Source organism: Bufo bufo, chromosome 11, assembly GCF_905171765.1.
Source record: "Bufo bufo chromosome 11, aBufBuf1.1, whole genome shotgun sequence".
Lineage (NCBI taxonomy): Eukaryota > Metazoa > Chordata > Amphibia > Anura > Bufonidae > Bufo > Bufo bufo.
Window position 1 is genome coordinate 101274659 of NC_053399.1, and position 23121 is coordinate 101297779.

The following is a 23121-nucleotide window of genomic DNA, read 5'->3' on the forward strand; positions in this document are numbered from 1 at the left end:
GACTGCCAGGAGGAGGGAAGGAGGGGTGCACAGGACTGCCAGAAGGAGGGGTGCACAGGACTGCCAGAAGGAGGGGTGCACAGGACTGCCAGGAGGATGGGTAGAGTGGTGCACAGGACTGCCAGGAGGAGGGAAGGAGGGGTGCACAGGACTGCCAGGAGGAGGGATGGAGGGGTGCACAGGACTGCCAGGAGGAGGGAAGGAGGGGTGCACAGGACTGCCAGGAGGAGGGATGGAGGGGTGCACAGGACTTCCGGGAAGGAGGGGTACACAGGACTGCCAGGAGGAGGGATGGAGGGGTGCACAGGACTTCCGGGAAGGAGGGGTACACAGGACTGCCAGGAGGAGGGATGGAGGGGTGCACAGGACTGCCAGGAGGAGGGATGGAGGGGTGCACAGGACTGCCAGGAGGAGGGAAGGAGGGGTGCACAGGACTGCCAGGAGGAGGGATGGAGGGGTGCACAGGACTGCCAGGAGGAGGGATGGAGGGGTGCACAGGACTGCCAGGAGGAGGGATGGAGGGGTGCACAGGACTGCCAGGAGGAGGGATGGAGGGGTGCACAGGACTGCCAGGAGGAGGGATGGAGGGGTGCACAGGACTGCCAGGAGGATGGAAGGAGGTTTGCACAGGACTGCCAGGAGGATGGAAGGAGGGGTGCACAGGACTGCCAGGAGGCGGGAAGGAGGGGTGCACAGGACTGCCTGGAAGAGGGAAGGAAGGGGTGCACAGGACTGCCAGAAGGAGGGGTGCACAGGACTGCCAGGAGGAGGGAAGGAGGGGTGCACAGGACTGCCAGGAGGAGGGAAGGAGGGGTGCACAGGACTGCCAGGAGGAGGGGTGCACAGGACTGCCAGGAGGAGGGAAGGAGGGGTGCACAGGACTGCCAGGAGGAGGGAAGGAGGGGTGCACAGGACTGCCAGGAGGAGGGAAGGAAGGGGTGCACAGGACTGCCAGAAGGAGGGGTGCACAGGACTGCCAGGAGGAGGGAAGGAAGGGGTGCACAGGACTGCCAGGAGGAGGGAAGGAAGGGGTGCACAGGACTGCCAGGAGGAGGGAAGGAGGGGTGCACAGGACTGCCAGGAGGAGGGAAGGAAGGGGTGCACAGGACTGCCCGGAAGAGGGAAGGAAGGGGTGCACAGGACTGCCAGAAGGAGGGGTGCACAGGACTGCCAAGAGGATTGTACAGGGTTAGGGAAGTGACAGGAGGAGGAAAGGAGGGTTGGGGGGATGCACGGAGCAAGTCAGCATGGGTTACACAGAGGTGAGTGACAGGAGACGGGAAAGGGGTGCACACAGCAAGTGACCGGAGGAGAAATAGAGGGACAAAACAGCATGGGGTGCACAGATAAATACCAGGAGGAGGGAAGGAGGAACAAATCACCGTGGGGGAGAGGTGAAGTTACATAGCAGTTGTGGGGGCCTGTGTCAAGCTGTTTCTGTCAGGTGGTGATAAGAGGATCCCCCGGGAGCCCCGTGGCCCCTCCATAGATTCAGGAAGAGATGAGGAGAGGAGCCAAGGTGAAGCAGAGTAACAAAGGGAGGCTGACAACCAGGAGCGGAGGCTGCAGGGGGACGGGGGCAGACAAAGGACGGGGCCCGGGCACACAACAATGGGCAGGATGACATTGTGGTTCCAGGGCTCCTGATAGATGGAGGCTGGGGGAGGGGACGGCCGCTGTGACAGATGGCGGAGGGGGGGGGGGGACCTAATAAACCGGCGCTGGTTAACAATCTCAGCCGGGGTGGGAGTCGCAGGATCCATAGAGTGTAAGCTCCGGGGGTCAGGATGGGAGTTGGGGGCCTTCATTATATCAGCTGACTGTAAACTTCTCCGGGTACTATACAGTAGATCTCTAGGTTGTATGCTCCTCTGTACAGTAGATCTCTAGGTTGTATGCTCCTCTGTACAGTAGATCTCTAGGTTGTATGCTCCTCTGTATAGTAGATCTCTAGGTTGTAAGCTCCCCTGTACAGTAGATCTCTAGGTTGTAAGCTCCTCTGTACAGTAGATCTCTAGGTTGTATGCTCCTCTGTATAGTAGATCTCTAGGTTGTAAGCTCCCCTGTACAGTAGATCTCTAGGTTGTATGCTCCTCTGTACAGTAGATCTCTAGGTTGTATGCTCCTCTGTACAGTAGATCTCTAGGTTGTAAGCTCCTCTGTATAGTAGATCTCTAGGTTGTAAGCTCCCCTGTACAGTAGATCTCTAGGTTGTAAGCTCCTCTGTACAGTAGATCTCTAGGTTGTAAGCTCCTCTGTACAGTAGATCTCTAGGTTGTATGCTCCTCTGTACAGTAGATCTCTAGGTTGTAAGCTCCTCTGTACAGTAGATCTCTAGGTTGTAAGCTCCCTGTACAGTAGATCTCTAGGTTGTATGCTCCTCTGTACAGAAGATCTCTAGGTGGTTGTATGCTCCTCTGTACAGTAGATCTCTAGGTTGTTGTAAGCTCCTCTGTACAGTAGATCTCTAGGTTGTAAGCTCCTCTGTACAGTAGATCTCTAGGTTGTAAGCTCCTCTGTATAGTAGATCTCTAGGTTGTATGCTCCTCTGTACAGTAGATCTCTAGGTTGTAAGCTCCTCTGTACAGTAGATCTCTAGGTTGTAAGCTCCTCTGTACAGTAGATCTCTAGGTTGTAAGCTCCTCTGTACAGTAGATCTCTAGGTTGTATGCTCCTCTGTACAGTAGATCTCTAGGTTGTAAGCTCCTCTGTACAGTAGATCTCTAGGTTGTAAGCTCCCCTGTACAGTAGATCTCTAGGTTGTATGCTCCTCTGTACAGAAGATCTCTAGGTGGTTGTATGCTCCTCTGTACAGTAGATCTCTAGGTTGTTGTAAGCTCCTCTGTACAGTAGATCTCTAGGTTGTAAGCTCCTCTGTATAGTAGATCTCTAGGTTGTATGCTCCTCTGTACAGTAGATCTCTAGGTTGTAAGCTCCTCTGTACAGTAGATCTCTAGGTTGTAAGCTCCTCTGTACAGTAGATCTCTAGGTTGTAAGCTCCCCTGTACAGTAGATCTCTAGGTTGTAAGCTCCTCTGTACAGTAGATCTCTAGGTTGTAAGCTCCCCTGTACAGTAGATCTCTAGGTTGTAAGCTCCCCTGTACAGTAGATCTCTAGGTTGTAAGCTCCTCTGTACAGTAGATCTCTAGGTTGTAAGCTCCCCTGTACAGTAGATCTCTAGGTTGTAAGCTCCTCTGTATAGTAGATCTCTAGGTTGTAAGCTCCCCTGTACAGTGGATCTCTAGGTTGTAAGCTCCTCTGTACAGTAGATCTCTAGGTTGTAAGCTCCCCTGTACAGTAGATCTCTAGGTTGTAAGCTCCTCTGTACAGTAGATCTCTAGGTTGTATGCTCCTCTGTACAGTAGATCTCTAGGTTGTATGCTCCTCTGTACAGTAGATCTCTAGGTTGTATGCTCCTCTGTACAGTAGATCTCTAGGTTGTATGCTCCTCTGTACAGTAGATCTCTAGGTTGTAAGCTCCCCTGTACAGTAGATCTCTAGGTTGTATGCTCCTCTGTACAGTAGATCTCTAGGTTGTATGCTCCTCTGTATAGTAGATCTCTAGGTTGTATGCTCCTCTGTACAGTAGATCTCTAGGTTGTAAGCTCCTCTGTACAGTAGATCTCTAGGTTGTAAGCTCCCCTGTACAGTAGATCTCTAGGTTGTAAGCTCCCCTGTACAGTAGATCTCTAGGTTGTAAGCTCCCCTGTACAGTAGATCTCTAGATTGTAAGCTCTTGGGTTCAGATGGCTGCAAGTTGCTATTTACCTACGGATTGTAAGCTCCTTTGTCCAGAGTCTTTGTGTCCCTAGACAGACATGTTGGAGCTGGGACTTGTAGTCCTCCCGGGCTCTGGCACTACAGGTGGTGTTATCGGATTAGTCTGGGAGAGATCTCACTTTCCGGGGCTCAGCTGATCCTGTAATTGGATTTCTTGGGGATTTATTTGAGCGTCATGGAAGCAGATCAATCACTGAACAGGAGGCCTCGTCCCCAGAGCTGACAGTCTAATCAGGTGGTACCTGTAGATCATGGAGAAGGTATACAGGGGGGCACATACGTATGGAGGGGCTCTGAGGGCCCTCCAGATCGGGGGTCTTACAGAGCGAGGGCACAGAGATGCTACTTTTTGGTGTCTATCTGTTGCTGATTGCAGCGCGGAGGTTAATTGCTCCGCAATCGGTGACTTTTCTCCGCTCACGCCTGGTCTAGAAAAGGGGGCGGGGTGTGGGGAAGGGGAGGGGCCTGCAGTCCAGTCATGTGCAGTGAGGGTCCTAGGGGGTCCCAGAAGCTGCCCATTGTCTGTGGGTTGGGGGTTACAGAGGTATATTAGGTCTGTGCAGTGTGACTGTATGATGGTGGTCTGTGCAGTGTGACTGTATGATGGTGGTCTGTGCAGTGTGACTGTATGATGGTGGTCTGTGCAGTGTGACTGTATGATGGTGGTCTGTGCAGTGTGACTGTATGATGGGATGGTGGTCTGTGCAGTGTGGACTGTATGATGGTGGTCTGTGCAGTGTGACTGTATGATGGTGGTCTGTGCAGTGTGACTGTATGATGGTGCCCGGTGGTCTCTGCAGTGTGACTGTATGATGGCGGCCGGTGGTCTGTACACTGTGACTATGATGGCGGCCGGTGGCCTCTGCAGTGTGACTGTATGATGGTGGCCGGTGGTCTGTGCAGTGTGACTGATGGCGGCCGGTGGTCTGTGCAGTGTGACTGTATGATGGTGGCCGGTGGTCTGTGCAGTGTGACTGATGGCGGCCGGTGGTCTGTGCAGTGTGACTGATGGTGGCCGGTGGTCTGTGCAGTGTGACTGTATGATGGTGGCCGGTGGTCTGTGCAGTGTGACTAATGGCGGCCGGTGGTCTGTGCAGTGTGACTGTATGATGGTGGCCGGTGGTCTGTGCAGTGTGACTGTATGATGGTGGCCGGTGGTCTGTGCAGTGTGACTGATGGCGGCCGGTGGTCTGTGCAGTGTGACTGTATGATGGTGGCTGGTGGTCTGTGCAGTGTGACTGTATGATGGTGGCCGGTGGTCTGTGCAGTGTGACTGTATGATGGTGGCCGGTGGTCTGTGCAGTGTGACTGTATGATGGTGGTCTGTGCAGTGTGACTGATGGCGGCCGGTGGTCTGTGCAGTGTGACTGTATGATGGTGGTCTGTGCAGTGTGACTGTATGATGGTGGCCGGTGGTCTGTGCAGTGTGACTGATGGCGGCCGGTGGTCTGTGCAGTGTGACTGTATGATGGTGGCCGGTGGTCTGTGCAGTGTGACTGATGGTGGCCGGTGGTCTGTGCAGTGTGACTGTATGATGGTGGCCGGTGGTCTGTGCAGTGTGACTGATGGCGGCCGGTGGTCTGTGCAGTGTGACTGATGGCGGCCGGTGGTCTGTGCAGTGTGACTGTATGATGGTGGCCGGTGGTCTGTGCAGTGTGACTGTATGATGGTGGCCGGTGGTCTGTGCAGTGTGACTGATGGCGGCCGGTGGTCTGTGCAGTGTGACTGTATGATGGCGGCCGGTGGTCTGTGCAGTGTGACTGATGGCGGCCGGTGGTCTGTGCAGTGTGACTGATGGCGGCCGGTGGTCTGTGCAGTGTGACTGATGGCGGCCGGTGGTCTTTACAGTGTGACTGTTGCACACGGTGGGCAGTTGACTGGCAGCAGTACCCATCATGAGGATCTAGCGCAGGGCATGCTGGGAGCTGAGAAGCCACAAAGCAACCACTAGGGCAGATGTATAAAACCGCCATGCAATGCAGAGTCCACATAATACTCTCATACACTGCCATAAGGTGCATGTATAATACCACCATGCAGTACCCACATAGTGCTCTCATACACTCTAAAAGTAATACTACCATACAGTACATAAATAATACCTCCATGTAATAGCCAAACAATGCCATCATACAGTGCTTGGTGGAGGCCATTGGAAAACGGACCCTTTTACCAGTTTCTCACACCAAGGTTTGCCTGGCGGCTATGGCGGCACGTCAGTGTCAACCCCAGGACCCTGCGGAGCCCTTCACCCTCTTAATACCTGTAAGAACCCCAAATAATTGTAGTGGGAGGAGCTGATATCAGGTTTGTAGACAGAGGGCGGTCACTGGCGGGTACTTACAGGAACGCTCTGGCTGCGGCAATGTCCATGGAAGATCCATACAGATCAATGATCAATGATTTCTATGTCTAGCCGTCCGACCAAACGCATGGACTGATATTATTCTTAAAGGGCCAGTAACCGCATTCTGGGAATTATGTGTGAGATATGTCACATAAAGTAGTGATCATGGAGGGCAGGGAGATGTCTACACAGCGTGTACATCACCCCGGCCTGAAATGGCTGATAACAGGCGGCAATAGATTGTATTCTCCTGTCCTACAGTCATCCTCTCTCCTGAAATGGCTGATAACAGGGAGCAATAGACTGTATTCTCCTGTCCTACAGTCATCCTCTCCCCTGAAATGGCTGATAACAGGCGGCAATAGACTGTATTCTCCTGTCCTACAGTCATCCTCTCCCCTGAAATGGCTGATAACAGGCGGCAATAGACTGTATTCTCCTGTCCTACAGTCGTCCTCTCTAGTGGCTGATATCAGGGGGCAATAGACTGTATTCTCCTGTCCTACAGTCATCCTCTCCCCTGAAATGGCTGATAACAGGCGGCAATAGACTGTATTCTCCTGTCCTACAGTCATCCTCTCCCCTGAAATGGCTGATAACAGGCGGCAATAGATTGTATTCTCCTGTCCTACAGTCATCCTCTCCCCTGAAATGGCTAATAACAGGCGGCAATAGATTGTATTCTCCTGTCCTACAGTCATCCTCTCCCCTGAAATGGCTGATAACAGGGGGCAATAGACTGTATTCTCCTGTCCTACAGTCATCCTCTCCTCTGAAAATGGGTGATAACAGGGGGCAATAGACTGTATTCTCCTGTCCTACAGTCATCCTCTCCCATGAAATGGCTGATAACAGGGGGCAATAGACTGTATTCTCCTGTCCTACAGTCATCCTCTCCCCTGAAATGGCTGATAACAGGGGCAATAGACTGTATTCTCCTGTCCTACAGTCATCCTCTCCTCTGAAATGGCTGATAACAGGGGGCAATAGATTGTATTCTCCTGTCCTACAGTCATCCTCTCCCCTGAAATGGCTGAAAACAGGGGGCAATAGACTGTATTCTCCTGTCCTACAGTCATCCTCTCCCTGAAATGGCTGATAACAGGGGGCAATAGACTGTATTCTCCTGTCCTACAGTCATCCTCTCCTCTGAAATGGCTGATAACAGGGGCAATAGACTGTATTCTCCTGTCCTACAGTCATCCTCTCCTCTGAAATGGCTGATAACAGGGGGCAATAGATTGTATTCTCCTGTCCTACAGTCATCCTCTCCCCTGAAATGGCTGATAACAGGGGGCAATAGACTGTATTCTCCTGTCCTACAGTCATCCTCTCCCTGAAATGGCTGATAACAGGGGGCAATAGACTGTATTCTCCTGTCCTACAGTCATCCTCTCCTCTGAAATGGCTGATAACAGGGGCAATAGACTGTATTCTCCTGTCCTACAGTCATCCTCTCCCTGAAATGGCTGATAACAGGGAGCAATAGACTGTATTCTCCTGTCCTACAGTCATCCTCCCCCCTGAAATGGCTGATAACAGGGGACAATAGACTGTATTCTCCTGTCCTACAGTCATCCTCTCCCCTGAAATGGCTGATAACAGGAGGCAATAGACTGTATTCTCCTGTCCTACAGTCATCCTCTCCCCTGAAATGGCTAATAACAGGGGTCAATAGACTGTATTCTCCTGTCCTACAGTCATCCTCTCCTCTGAAATGGCTGATAACAGGGAGCAATAGACTGTATTCTCCTGTCCTACAGTCATCCTCTCCCCTGAAATGGCTGATAACAGGGGCAATAGACTGTATTCTCCTGTCCTACAGTCATCCTCTCCCCTGAAATGGCTGATAACAGGGGGCAATAGACTGTATTCTCCTGTCCTACAGTCATCCTCTCCCCTGAAATGGCTGATAACAGGGGGCAATAGACTGTATTCTGCTGTCCTACAGTCATCCTCTCCCCTGAAATGGCTGATAACAGGAGGCAATAGACTGTATTCTCCTGTCCTACAGTCATCCTCTCCCCTGAAATTGCTGATAACAGGGAGCAATAGACTGTATTCTCCTGTCCTACAGTCATCCTCTCCCCTGAAATGGCTGATAACAGGGGCAATAGACTGTATTCTCCTGTCCTACAGTCATCCTCTCCCCTGAAATGGCTGATAACAGGGGCAATAGACTGTATTCTCCTGTCCTACAGTCATCCTCTCCTCTGAAATGGCTGATAACAGGGAGCAATAGACTGTATTCCTTCTGTCCTACAGTCATCCTCTTCCCCTGAAATGGCTGATAACAGGAGGCAATAGACTGTATTCTCCTGTCCTACAGTCATCCTCTCCCCTGAAATGGCTGATAACAGGGGCAATAGACTGTATTCTCCTGTCCTACAGTCATCCTCTCCCCTGAAATGGCTGATAACAGGGGCAATAGACTGTATTCTCCTGTCCTACAGTCATCCTCTCCCCTGAAATGGCTGATAACAGGTGGCAATAGACTGTATTCTCCTGTCCTACAGTCATCCTCTCCCCTGAAATGGCTGATAACAGGGGGCAATAGACTGTATTCCTCCTGTCCTACAGTCATCCTCTCCCCTGAAATGTCTGATAACAGGGGCAATAGACTGTATTCTCCTGTCCTACAGTCATCCTCTCCCCTGAAATGGCTGATAACAGGGGACAATAGACTGTATTCTCCTGTCCTACAGTCATCCTCTCCCCTGAAATGGCTGATAACAGGGGCAATAGACTGTATTCTCCTGTCTTACGGTCATCCTCTCCCCTGAAATGGCTGATAACAGGGGCAATAGACTGTATTCTCCTGTCCTACAGTCATCCTCTCCCCTGAAATGGCTGATAACAGGTGGCAATAGACTGTATTCTCCTGTCCTACAGTCATCCTCTCCCTGAAATGGCTGATAACAGGGGGCAATAGACTGTATTCTCCTGTCCTACAGTCATCCTCTCCCTGAAATGTCTGATAACAGGAGGCAATAGACTGTATTCTCCTGTCCTACAGTCATCCCTCTCCCCTGAAATGGCTGATAACAGGGGGCAATAGACTGTATTCTCCTGTCCTACAGTCATCCTCTCCCTGAAATGGCTGATAACAGGGGCAATAGACTGTATTCTCCTGTCCTACAGTCATCCTCGTCCCCTGAAATGGCTGATAACAGGGAGCAATAGACTGTATTCTCCTGTCCTACAGTCATCCTCTCCCCTGAAATGGCTGATAACAGGGGGCAATAGACTGTATTCTGTCCTACAGTCGTCCTCCGTCCAGTGGCTGATATCAGGGGGCAGTAGTTTGCAGTCACTGGTCCTATGTGGGTTTTCCCTGCTGCACATTTAGTGATTTTCTGATCTTGACTATGACTGGGATGAGGGTCCAGGGGGAGTCTGGTGTAATTAGGGCGCAGTCTCCCCCCTAAGAAAAGAATCAGTATAATTACTGTATATAAATGAGGCCAAATGAAGCTGCAAAAGTCAGAATAATGTCTGAGATGTGATTATGGCTAACGAGACAGAACTTGTACCGCTCCTCCTGTGGTGTGTGTGGACGTGCAACAGTACCGCTCCTCCTGTGTGTTTGTGGACGGTGCACAGTACCGCTCCTTCTGTGTGTGTGGACGGCGCCACAGTACCGCTCCTCCTGTGTGTGGACGGCGCACAGTACCCGCTCCTCCTGTGTGTGTGGACGGTGCACAGTACCGCTCCTCCTGTGTGTATGGACGGTGCACAGTACCGCTCCTCCTGTAAGTAATTCTTCTCTTTGTGTCTTGCAGGATGCGCCTTCTTAACATACTGTGCCAGGGAGTCAGCACTAAAAGCCCAGAGCGCCCTCCATGAGCAGAAGACCCTGCCCGGGGTAAGTGCCCACCATTAGCAGCACCAGTGTGGCAGGTGAAGGGTTACACGTGGCATCAAAATGCAGAGTATAAATAGATGGTGGAAGTGTGAGCGCCGGGGGAGTCGGGCGTCTGGTGAGGGGGGAGCAATGCTCTGCAGAGTTGTAGCAGGGATAAGTGGTCAGTGATGGTCTGCAGTATAATATGAGCATCGTGCACACAGCTGAGGGTTTGGTACTCTTGTATCCAGCTCGGCCATCAGTGTCTCAGTCTGGAGTCCAAAGGATTGTCTGCACTCTTACATTGTAACCAGCCCTCAGCTGTGAGAAATACTGGCAGGGACTTTCGCAATCATCGACAGCATGCCCCCCACCACCACCACCTTTGCTTTCTTCATGCCCACCCCCGCTGTCTTCATGTAGGCCCCTCGCTCTCTATTCATGCCCACCCCCGCTGTCTTCATGTAGGCCCCTCGCTCTCTATTCATGCCCACCCCCGCTCTCTTCATGGAAGCCCCTCGCTCTCTCTCTTATGGCCGCACCCCCCTTTGCTTTCTTCATGCCCACTCCCCGCTCTCTTCATGGCAGCCCCTCGCTCTCTCTTCATGCCCACCCCCGCTCTCTTCATGGAGGCCCCTCGCTCTCTCTTCATTAGGGCCCTCGCTCTCTCTTCATTAGGGCCCTCGCTCTCTCTTCATGGAGGCCCCTTGCGCTCTCTCTTCATGCCCACCCCGCTCTCTCTTCATGGAGGCCCCTCGCGCTCTCTCTTCATGCCCACCCCCGCTCTCTCTTCATGGAGGCCCCTCGCGCTCTCTCTTCATGCCCACCCCCGCTCTCTCTTCATGGAGGCCCCTCGCGCTCTCTCTTCATGCCCACCCCCGCTCTCTCTTCATGGAGGCCCCTCGCGCTCTCTCTTCATGCCCACCCCCCGCTCTCTCTTCATGGAGGCCCCTCGCGCTCTCTCTTCATGCCCCACCCCCCGCTCTCTCTTCATGGAGGCCCCTCGCGCTCTCTCTTCATGCCCACCCCCGCTCTCTCTTCATGGAGGCCCCTCGCGCTCTCTCTTCATGCCCACCCCCGCTCTCTCTTCATGGAGGCCCCTCGCGCTCTCTCTTCATGCCCACCCCCGCTCTCTCTTCATGGAGGCCCCTCGCGCTCTCTCTTCATGCCCACCCCCGCTCTCTCTTCATGGAGGCCCCTCGCGCTCTCTCTTCATGCCCACCCCCGCTCTCTCTTCATGGAGGCCCCTCGCGCTCTCTCTTCATGCCCACCCCCGCTCTCTCTTCATGGAGGCCCCTCGCGCTCTCTTCATGCCCACCCCCGCTCTCTCTTCATGGAGGCCCCCTCGCGCTCTCTCTTCATGCCCGCCCCTTCTCTCTTCATGCCCACCCCCGCTCTCTCTTCATGGAGGCCCCTCGCGCTCTCTCTTCATGCCCACCCCCCGCTCTCTTCATGGAGGCCCCTCGCTCTCTCTTCATGCCCATTCCCCGCTCTCTCTTCCTGGAGGCCCCTCGCGCTCTCTCTTCATGCCCACCCCCGCTCTCTTCATGGAGGCCCCTCGCTCTCTCTTCATGCCCGCCCCTTCTCTCTTCATGGAGGCCCCTCGCGCTCTCTCTTCATGCCCACCCCCGCTCCTCTCTTCATGGAGGCCCCTCGCGCTCTCTCTTCATGCCCACCCCTGCTCTCTTCATGGAGGCCCCTCGCTCTCTCTTCATGCCCGCCCCTTCTCTCTTCATGGAGGCCCCTCGCGCTCTCTCTTCATGCCCACCCCCGCTCTCTCTTCATGGAGGCCCCTCGCGCTCTCTCTTTATGGAGGCCCCTCGCGCTCTCTCTTCATGCCCACCCCCGCTCTCTTCATGGAGGCCCCTCGCTCTCTCTTCATGCCCGCCCCTTCTCTCTTCATGAGGCCCCTCGCGCTCTCTCTTCATGCCCACCCCCCGCTCTCTCTTCATGGAGGCCCCTCGCGCTCTTTCTTCATGCCCACCCCTTCTCTCTTCATGGAGGCCCTCGCTCTCTCTTCATGGAGGCCCCTCGCGCTCTCTCTTCATGCCCACCCGCGCTCTCTCTTCATGGAGGCCCCTCGCTCTCTCTTCATGCCCGCCCCTTCTCTCTTCATGGAGGCCCCTCGCTCTCTCTTCATGCCCGCCCCTTCTCTCTTCATGGAGGCCCCTCGCTCTCTCTTCATGCCCACCCCCGCTCTCTTCCTGGCGCCCCTCCTGTAACGTGTCTCTTGTCCTCTCACACTCGGGGTGCACCCTCGTGTCCGGTCAGTGTGGCGGTGGGGTGTCTCTGTGGTCTGGTGGCTTCGCCTGTAGCGGTGTGTGCCCAGTGCTGTGGTCTGCAGTCATGTCGTGCCATCTGATTGACGGCAGGGGGCGGAGCGGACCACCTGTGCCTCCAGCCTCGCCGCTCCATGTGTCAGCAGCGGGTCCCCGGTCCGTGTGCCGGTAGCGCCGTACTATATTTGGCTCCGTGTGTTTGGCGGTGAAGCACAATCTGTTGCTTAGCAACCTGCTGCTCTAAGAGACAGGAGCGTGAATTCCAGGATTCTTCCGGAACACTCTATAGAGTCCTGATGATGCCATAGCCAGTGACATCACCGGGCAGGATGATGTCGGCAGCGGGCTGCTCTGTGTGCCCTGGGTCTGGTAATCCCTGGGCTGCGGGGGATTACGACCTGATTGGATAATCCCGGGATTAGCGGGGGCTCTAGGATTTGGTGCGGGCGATTAGAGGAGGAATCGGCACACAGCTGCCTTCTGATCTACAGGCCAATCCTGTCAGGGGCCCCTCACCTCCCCGGGACATGGTCGGTGTGAAGACAAGGAGACAGCAGATGATGTCATCAGAGGACCCCCCTGGTGCTGCCCCCGTCATCGTCTGCAGTACACACATCAAGCCTCCGTTCTAATATCCATCCTTCCATTGTTTACATGGAGAACTGATGATGTCACTGTGGTTACCTGGCAACCTTACGGATAAATCGGAGTGAGTGGGTGGTTGCTTAGGGAACGTGATCCAGGTTTCCATAGTTACCGAGCATCTGGCTCTGTGAATGATGTGCCTGGACAGTCTCTGTACGTTTCAGGCGATGAGACCAGAAGACGGAGCGATCCAGACCCAAATTCATCCCCCCACCCCCCGGGCCGGCGGCCACCCTTGTCATGACACGTCTTCAGCACAGAACCCATTGCTGGGGGTAACATTGGTCTCCTAGCAACAGCATGGAATGAATAGAGAACTGGCTGCCATGGCAACAAGTTATCTTGCAGCCTCAGGACCACCAGTTAACCCCATGACTGCTGGAGACAAAAACGGCAACAGAGTTCTGTAGCCCTTCCCGTACACCCGTAAACCCATGCCACCTTAAAATTGAACCTGCTAGAGACTTGTCCCCCTCAGTAGAGGGCATGCCGCCCTACACCCCTGTCCTGCCAGAGGCATGCCGCCCTACACCCCTGTCCTGCCAGAGGCATGCCGCCCTACACCCCTGTCCTGCCAGAGGCATGCCGCCCTACAACCCTGTCCTGCCAGAGGCATGCCGCCCTACACCCCTGTCCTGCCAGAAGGCATGCCGCCCTACAACCCCTGTCCTGCCAGAGGCATGCCGCCCTACACCCCTGTCCTGCCAGAGGCATGCCGCCCTAACACCCCTGTCCTGCCAGAGGCATGCCGCCCTACACCCCTGTCCTGCCAGAGGCATGCCGCCCTACACCCCTGTCCTGCCAGAGGCATGCCGCCCTACAACCCCTGTCCTGCCAGAGGCATGCCGCCCTACACCCCTGTCCTGCCAGAGGCGTGCCGCCCTACTACCCCTGTCCTGCCAGAGGCGTGCCGCCCTACACCCCTGTCCTGCCAGAGGCATGCCGCCCTACAACCCACCCCCCCTTCCTAACAGAGCCATACCCCTCTACAACCTCCTGTCCTGAGGTGGTGGCAGTGTGGAGAATTTCCTCTGTCCTGGGCGATGGCTCCTGAGGGCAAGGAGAGGCTGTGCCCTCAGGAGCCATCGCCCAGTGGCAGGCACACAGCCTCTCCGTGCCCTCAGGAGCCATCGCCCCAGTGCAGGCACACAGCCTCTCCGTGCCCTCAGGAGCCATCGCCCAGTGCAGGCACACAGCCTCTCCGTGCCCTCAGGAGCCATCGCCCAGTGCAGGCACACAGCGCCTCCGTGCCCTCAGGAGCCATCGCCCAGTGCAGGCACACAGCCTCTCCGTGCCCTCAGGAGCCATCGCCCAGTGCAGGCCCACAGCCTCTCCGTGCCCTCAGGAGCCATCGCCCAGTGCAGGCACACAGCCTCTCCGTGCCCTCAGGAGCCATCGCCCAGTGCAGGCACACAGCCTCTCCGTGCCCTCAGGAGCCATCGCCCAGTGCAGGCACACAGCCTCTCCGTGCCCTCAGGAGCCATCGCCCAGTGCAGGCACACAGCCTCTCCGTGCCCTCAGGAGCCATCGCCCAGTGCAGGCACACAGCCTCTCCGTGCCCTCAGGAGCCATCGCCCAGTGCAGGCACACAGCCTCTCCGTGCCCTCAGGAGCCATCGCCCAGTGCAGGCACACAGCCTCTCCGTGCCCTCAGGAGCCATCGCCCAGTGCAGGCACACAGCCTCTCCGTGCCCTCAGGAGCCATCGCCCAGTGCAGGCACACAGCCTCTCCGTGCCCTCAGGAGCCATCGCCCAGTGCAGGCACACAGCCTCTCCGTGCCCTCAGGAGCCATCGCCCAGTGCAGGCACACAGCTTCTCCGTGCCCTCAGGAGCCATCGCCCAGTGCAGGCACACAGCCTCTCCGTGCCCTCAGGAGCCATCGCCCAGTGCAGGCACACAGCCTCTCCGTGCCCTCAGGAGCCATCGCCCAGTGCAGGCACACAGCCTCTCCGTGCCCTCAGGAGCCATCGCCCAGTGCAGGCACACAGCCTCTCCGTGCCCTCAGGAGCCATCGCCCAGTGCAGGCACACAGCCTCTCCGTGCCCTCAGGAGCCATCGCCCAGTGCAGGCACACAGCCTCTCCGTGCCCTCAGGAGCCATCGCCCAGTGCAGGCACACAGCCTCTCCGTGCCCTCAGGAGCCATCGCCCAGTGCAGGCACACAGCTTCTCCGTGCCCTCAGGAGCCATCGCCCAGTGCAGGCACACAGCCTCTCCGTGCCCTCAGGAGCCATCGCCCAGTGCAGGCACACAGCCTCTCCGTGCCCTCAGGAGCCATCGCCCAGTGCAGGCACACAGCCTCTCCGTGCCCTCAGGAGCCATCGCCCAGTGCAGGCACACAGCCTCTCCGTGCCCTCAGGAGCCATCGCCCAGTGCAGGCACACAGCCTCTCCGTGCCCTCAGGAGCCATCGCCCAGTGCAGGCACACAGCCTCTCCGTGCCCTCAGGAGCCATCGCCCAGTGCAGGCACACAGCCTCTCCGTGCCCTCAGGAGCCATCGCCCAGTGCAGGCACACAGCCTCTCCAGGCCCTCAGGAGCCATCGCCCAGTGCAGGCACACAGCCTCTCCGTGCCCTCAGGAGCCATCGCCCAGTGCAGGCACACAGCCTCTCCGTGCCCTCAGGAGCCATCGCCCAGTGCAGGCACACAGCCTCTCCGTGCCCTCAGGAGCCATCGCCCAGTACAGGCACACAGCCTCTCCGTGCCCTCAGGAGCCATCGCCCAGTGCAGGCACACAGCCTCTCCGTGCCCTCAGGAGCCATCGCCCAGTGCAGGCACACAGCCTCTCCGTGCCCTCAGGAGCCATCGCCCAGTGCAGGCACACAGCCTCTCCGTGCCCTCAGGAGCCATCGCCCAGTGCAGGCACATGGAGAGGCTGGTCCAGCACATTACAGAACCGAGTCCAGGAGCAGAGTCTGACGTGTGGGCGGCACCGCTGTGATGGGTGCTATAGGGGGCTCTAGTGAGAAGGGGGCAGAGTCTGACGTGTGGGCGGCACAGCTGTGATGGGTGCTATAGGGAGCTCTAGTGAGAAGGGGGCAGAGTCTGACGTGTGGGGGCACAGCTGTGATGGGTGCTATAGGGGGTCTAGTGAGAAGGGGGCAGAGTCTGACGTGTGGGCGGCACAGCTGTGATGGGTGCTATAGGGGCTCTAGTGAGAAGGGGGCAGAGTCTGACGTGTGGGCGGCACAGCTGTGATGGGTGCTATAGGGGGCTCTAGAGAGAAGGGGGCAGAGTCTGACGTGTGGGCGGCACAGCTGTGATGGGTGCTATAGGGGGCTCTAGTGAGAAGGGAGCAGAGTCTGACGTGTGGGCGGCACAGCTGTGATGGGTGCTATAGGGGGCTCTAGTGAGAAGGGGGCAGAGTCTGACGTGTGGGCGGCACAGCTGTGATGGGTGCTATAGGGGGCTCTAGTGAGAAGGGGGCAGAGTCTGACGGTGGGCGGCACAGCGTGTGATGGGTGCTATAGGGGGCTCTAGTGAGTAAGGGGGGCAGAGTCTGACGTGTGGGCGGCACAGCTTGTGATGGGTGCTATAGGGGGCTCTAGTGAGAAGGGGCAGAGTCTGACGTGTGGGCGGCACAGCTGTGATTGGTGCTATTAGGGGGCTCTAGTGAGAAGGGGCAGAGTCTGACGTGTGGGCGGCACAGCTGTGATGGGTGCTATAGGGGGCTCTAGTGAGAAGGGGGCAGAGTCTGACGTGTGGGCGGCACAGCTGTGATGGGTGCTATAGGGGGCTCTAGTGAGAAGGGGGCAGAGTCTGACGTGTGGGCGGCACAGCTGTGATGGGTGCTATAGGGGGCTCTAGTGAGAAGGGGCAGAGTCTGACGTGTGGGCGGCACAGCTGTGATGGGTGCTATAGGGGGCTCTAGTGAGAAGGGGCAGAGTCTGACGTGTGGGCGGCACAGCTGTGATGGGTGCTATAGGGGGCTCTAGTGAGAAGGGGGCAGAGTCTGACGTGTGGGCGGCACAGCTGTGATGGGTGCTATAGGGGGCTCTAGTGAGAAGGGGGCAGAGTCTGACGTGTGGGCGGCACAGCTGTGATGGGTGCTATAGGGGGCTCTAGTGAGAAGGGGGCAGAGTCTGACGTGTGGGCGGCACAGCTGTGATGGGTGCTATAGGGGGCTCTAGTGAGAAGGGAGCAGAGTCTGACGTGTGGGCGGCACAGCTGTGATGGGTGCTATAGGGGGCTCTAGTGAGAAGGGGGCAGAGTCTGACGTGTGGGCGGCACAGCTGTGATGGGTGCTATAGGGGGCTCTAGTGAGAAGGGGGCAGAGTCTGACGTGTGGGCGGCACAGCTGTGATGGGTGCTATAGGGGGCTCTAGTGAGAAGGGGGCAGAGTCTGACGTGTGGGCGGCACAGCTGTGATGGGTGCTATAGGGGGCTCTAGTGAGAAGGGGGCAGAGTCTGACGTGTGGGCGGCACAGCTGTGATGGGTGCTATAGGGGGCTCTAGTGAGAAGGGGGCAGAGTCTGCCCAGGGTGAGGATTGCCCACTGCACTTCTATAGATGAGGAGCCTCCAGTATCTCCCCCTATGGAATAGCTGAGCGTGTAGGTTTATGGAGGGCTGGGGTGACCATGTGGAACGTATGTGGCGGCATTACCCTCCTCATCTGATGGGAAGTAGGAGAGGTTCTGCTGGGGGAGGGGCAGCCGCTAATTACATCTCCTGTGACAGCGCTTGGTGTTCTGAGTGTAAATTACACAGACAGAAATAGCAGAAGTGCGAGAGGTTAATTTACAAGTTACCGACACACTGACGCCTCATGCGCTGACGCCCCGTGACGCCTCATGCGCTGACGCCCCGTGACGCCTCATGCGCTGACGCCCCGTGACGCCTCATGCGCTGACGCCCCGTGACGCCTCATGCGCTGACGCCCCGTGACGCCTCATGCGCTGACGCCCCGTGACGCCTCATGCGCTGACGCCCCGTGACGCCTCATGCGCTGACGCCCCGTGACGCCTCATGCGCTGACGCCCCGTGACGCCTCATGCGCTGACGCCCCGTGACGCCTCATGCGCTGACGCCCCGTGACGCCTCATGCGCTGACGCCCCGTGACGCCTCATGCGCTGACGCCCCGTGACGCCTCATGCGCTGACGCCCCGTGACGCCTCATGCGCTGACGCCCCGTGACGCCTCATGCGCTGACGCCCCGTGACGCCTCATGCGCTGACGCCCCGTGACGCCTCATGCGCTGACGCCCCGTGACGCCTCATGCGCTGACGCCCCGTGACGCCTCGTGATAATACAATGACGCTGACGCCCCGTGACGCCTCATGCGCTGACGCCCCGTGACGCCTCATGCGCTGACGCCCCGTGACGCCTCATGCGCTGACGCCTCGTGCGCTGTGTAATAATACAATGACGCTGACGCCCCGTGACACCTCATGCGCTGACGCCTCGTGCGCTGTGTAATAATACAATGACGCTGACGCCCCGTGACGCCTCATGCGCTGACGCCCCGTGACGCCTCATGCGCTGACGCCTCGTGCGCTGTGTAATAATACAATGACGCTGACGCCCCGTGACGCCTCGTGCGCTGTGTAATAATACAATGACGCTGACGCCCCGTGACGCCTCGTGCGCTGTGTAATAATACAATGACGCTGACGCCTCGTGCGCTGTGTAATAATACAATGACGCTGACGCCCCGTGACGCCTCATGCGCTGTGTAATAATACAATGACGCTGACGCCTCGTGCGCTGTGTAATAATACAATGACGCTGACGCCCCGTGACGCCTCATGCGCTGACGCCCCGTGACGCCTCATGCGCTGACGCCTCGTGCGCTGTGTAATAATACAATGACGCTGACGCCCCGTGACGCCTCATGCGCTGTGTAATAATACAATGACGCTGACGCCTCGTGCGCTGTGTAATAATACAATGACGCTGACGCCTCGTGCGCTGTGTAATAATTACAATGACGCTGACGCCCCGTGACGCCTCGAGCGCTGTGAATAAATACAATGACGCTGTCGCCCCGTGGATCGCCTGTCATGTCGCTGACCGCCCCGTGAGCCCTCAATGCGGCTGACGCCTCGTGCGCTGTTTAATAATACTAATGACGCTGACGCCTCGTGCGCTGTGTAATAATACGATTGACGCTGAGCCTCGTGCGCCTGTGAAGATAATACAATGACGCTGACGCCGTCGTGCGCTGGTGTTATACATACAATGATGCTGATCGCCATCGTGCTGCTGTGTAATAACTACAATGACGCTGACTGCCTGTCGCGCTGTGTAATATGATACAGATGACGCTGACGCCCCGTGACGCCTCGTGCGCTGTGTAATAATACATGACGCTGACGCCCCCGTGACGCCTCATGCGCTGGACGCCCCGTGACGCTCTCATGCGCATGACGCTCTCGTGCGCTGTGTAACTAATACAATGGACGTCTGACGCCTCGTGCGCTGTGTAATAATACAATGACGCTGACGCCCCGTGACGCCTCATGCGCTGACGCCCCGTGACGCCTCATGCGCTGACGCCCCGTGACGCCTCATGCGCTGACGCCTCATGCGCTGACGCCTCGTGCGCTGTGTAATAATACAATGACGCTGACGCCTCGTGCGCTGTGTAATAATACAATGACGCTGACGCCCCGTGACGCCTCGTGCGCTGTGTAATAATACAATGACGCTGACGCCTCGTGCGCTGTGTAATAATACAATGACGCTGACGCCTCGTGCGCTGTGTAATAATACAATGACGCTGACGCCCCGTGACGCCTCGTGCGCTGTGTAATAATACAATGACGCTGACGCCCCGTGACGCCTCGTGCGCTGTGTAATAATACAATGACGCTGACGCCTCGTACGCTGACAGTTTGATAGCACGGACACGTAGATATTGTATCATATATAACTGAATTTATGTGAAGTATTAATTGTTTTCTCATTTATTTATTTTTTCTAGATGAATCGACCAATTCAGGTGAAACCTGCAGACAGCGAGAGCCGAGGAGGTACGAGGCGCCTGCTGCAAAACTACAAGGAGGCATTGAAGGGGCTGAGACGCGTCCTCTGTGCGGGCAAGAACTACACAACCGCAAACTGCGGCGGTGTACTGACTGGTCATTCAGTGTCCAGTGGTAATCGCCGTGCGGTTCTCAGTCACATGGCGGGCGCTTCTCAGCCGCCCATCTGGCAGTGCCCGAGTGCACTAATCATATGTGCCCATTCACACCTGTACGCCTCTGCTCGGCGCTGTGTACGCCTCTGCTCGGCGCTGTGTACGCCTCTGCTCGGCGCTCTGTACGCCTCTGCTCGGCGCTCTGTACGCCTCTGCTCGGCGCTCTGTACGCCTCGCTCGGCGCTGTGTACGCCTCTGCTCGGCGCTCTGTACGCCTCTGCTCGGCGCTCTGTACGCCTCTGCTCGGCGCTCTGTACGCCTCTGCTCGGCGCTCTGTACGCCTCTGCCCGTCCATTATTCTCATCTCCTCTTTTTCCACACAGAAGATCGCAAGCTGTTTGTGGGGATGTTGGGGAAGCAGCAAACAGACGAGGATGTTCGCCGAATGTTTGAACCTTTTGGAAATATTGATGAATGTACGGTTCTCCGGGGTCCAGATGGAACAAGCAAAGGTACTGATGTGGTGCCCATACACGTGGGCCTGTCGCTGTGCGCCTGCCGCCGCTCCCTGTAGGTGGGCGGTTGCCGCCGCTCCCTGTAGGTGGGCGGTTGCCGCCGCTCCCTGTAGGTGGGCGGTTGCCGCCGCTCCCTGTAGGTGGGCGGTTGCCGCCGCTCCCTGTAGGTGGGCGGTTGCCCCCGCTCCCTGTAGGTGGGCGGTTGCCGCCGCTCCCTGTAGGTGGGCGGTTGCCCCGCTCCCTGTAGGTGGGCGCCTGCCGCCGCTCCCTGTAGGTGGGCGTTGCCCCGCTCCCTGTAGGTGGGCGGTTGCCGCCGCTCCCTGTAGGTGGGCGGTTGCCCCGCTCCCTGTAGGTGGGCGGTTGCCGCCGCTCCCTGTAGGTGGGCGGTTGCCGCCGCTCCCTGTAGGTGGGCGGTTGCCGCCGCTCCCTGTAGGTGGGCGGTTGCCCCGCTCCCTGTAGGTGGGCGGTTGCCGCCGCTCCCTGTAGGTGGGCGGTTGCCCCGCTCCCTGTAGGTGGGCGGTTGCCCCGCTCCCTGTAGGTGGGCGGTTGCCGCCGCTCCCTGTAGGTGGGCGGTTGCCGCCGCTCCCTGTAGGTGGGCGGTTGCCGCCGCTCCCTGTAGGTGGGCGGTTGCCGCCGCTCCCTGTAGGTGGGCGGTTGCCGCCGCTCCCTGTAGGTGGGGCGGTTGCCGCCGCTCCCTGTAGGTGGGCGGTTGCCGCCGCTCCCTGTAGGTGGGCGGTTGCCGCCGCTCCCTGTAGGTGGGCGGTTGCCGCCGCCGCTCTCTGCTCCGCTGTGTACTGCCCCTGTGATTGCTGTGCCGTCTTGACGTGTCGTGTAGTAATGTGGTATCTCCCACACTTAGGTTGTGCATTTGTGAAGTTTCAGACACACACGGAGGCGCAGGCTGCCATAAACACGCTACACGGGAGTCGGACTCTGCCGGTAAGTAGTCCCCGCTCTCTGCGATGTTATACGGTAATACATGAGCCCAGAATGACATGATGCATGACATGTGGGATCTTTGAGCGGAGCGCTCCCCCTGGTGGCTGAGTGTGAGCTGTGCGCCCTGACTGCTGCTGTCAGCTGAGAGTATACTCCTCACTGTACCAGATAGGAAGGTATACCCTGTGTCTGTACATATAATGTCTGTATACCCTGTGCTCTGTATATATAACATGTCTGTATACCCTGTGCTCTGTACATATAACATGTCGGTGTACCCTGTGCTCTGTACATATAACATGTCGGTACCCTGTGCTGTGTACATATAACATGTCGGTGTACCCTGTGCTCTGTACATATAACATGTCGGTATACCCTGTGCTCTGTACATATAACATGTCTGTATACCCTGTGCTCTGTACATATAACATGTCGGTGTACCCTGTGCTCTGTACATATAACATGTCGGTACCCTGTGCTCTGTACATATAACATGTCTATACCCTGTGCTCTGTACATATAACATGTCGGTATACCCTGTGCTCTGTACATATAACATGTCGGTGTACCCTGTGCTCTGTACATATAACATGTCTGTATACCCTGTGCTCTGTACATATAACATGTCGGTATACCCTGTGCTCTGTACATATAACATGTCTGTATACCCTGTGCTGTGTACATATAACATGTCGGTATACCCTGTGCTCTGTACATATAACATGTCGGTATAACCCTGTGCTCTGTACATATAACATGTCTGTATACCCTGTGCTCTGTACATATAACATGTCGGTGTACCCTGTGCTCTGTACATATAACATGTCGTGTACCCTGTGCTCTGTACATATAACATGTCTGTATACCCTGTGCTCTGTACATATAACATGTCGGTATACCCTGTGCCTGTACATATAACATGTCTGTATACCCTGTGCTGTGTACATATAACATGTCGGTATACCCTGTGCTCTGTACATATAACATGTCGGTATACCCTGTGCTGTACATATAACATGTCGGTATACCCTGTGCTCTGTACATATAACATGTCGGTATACCCTGTGCTCTGTACATATAACATGTCGGTATACCCTGTGCTCTGTACATATAACATGTCGGTATACCCTGTGCTGTGTACATATAACATGTCGGTATACCCTGTGCTCTGTACATATAACATGTCTGTATACCCTGTGCTCTGTACATATAACATGTCGTATACCCTGTGCCTGTACATATAACATGTCGGTATACCCTGTGCTGTGTACATATAACATGTCGGTGTACCCTGTGCTGTGTACATATAACATGTCGTATACCCTGTGCTCTGTACATATAACATGTCGGTATACCTGTGCTGTGTACATATAACATGTCGGTATACCCTGTGCTGTGTACATATAACATGTCTGTATACCCTGTGCTCTGTACATATAACATGTCGGTATACCCTGTGCTCTGTACATATAACATGTCGTATACCCTGTGCTCTGTACATATAACATGTCGTATACCCTGTGCTGTGTACATATAACATGTCTACCCTGTGCTCTGTACATATAACATGTCGGTGTACCCTGTGCTCTGTACATATAACATGTCGGTATACCCTGTGCTCTGTACATATAACATGTCGGTATACCCTGTGCTCTGTACATATAACATGTCTGTGTACCCTGTGCTCTGTACA

At 56.3% G+C, this 23121-nt stretch overlaps 1 protein-coding gene across 2 annotated transcripts in view; it reads left to right on the forward strand.

Moving 5' to 3' along the window:
• Nucleotides 1-23121, forward strand: part of CELF3 (CUGBP Elav-like family member 3) — a 32872-nt gene that overhangs the window by 905 nt on the left and 8846 nt on the right. For both annotated transcript variants that reach the window (XM_040412629.1, XM_040412630.1), the window contains exons 2-5: nt 9910-9992; nt 19819-19867; nt 20358-20486; nt 21349-21428. In XM_040412629.1, coding sequence (XP_040268563.1) covers nt 9910-9992; nt 19819-19867; nt 20358-20486; nt 21349-21428 — 341 coding nt within the window. The remainder of the gene's footprint in view (nt 1-9909; nt 9993-19818; nt 19868-20357; nt 20487-21348; nt 21429-23121) is intronic.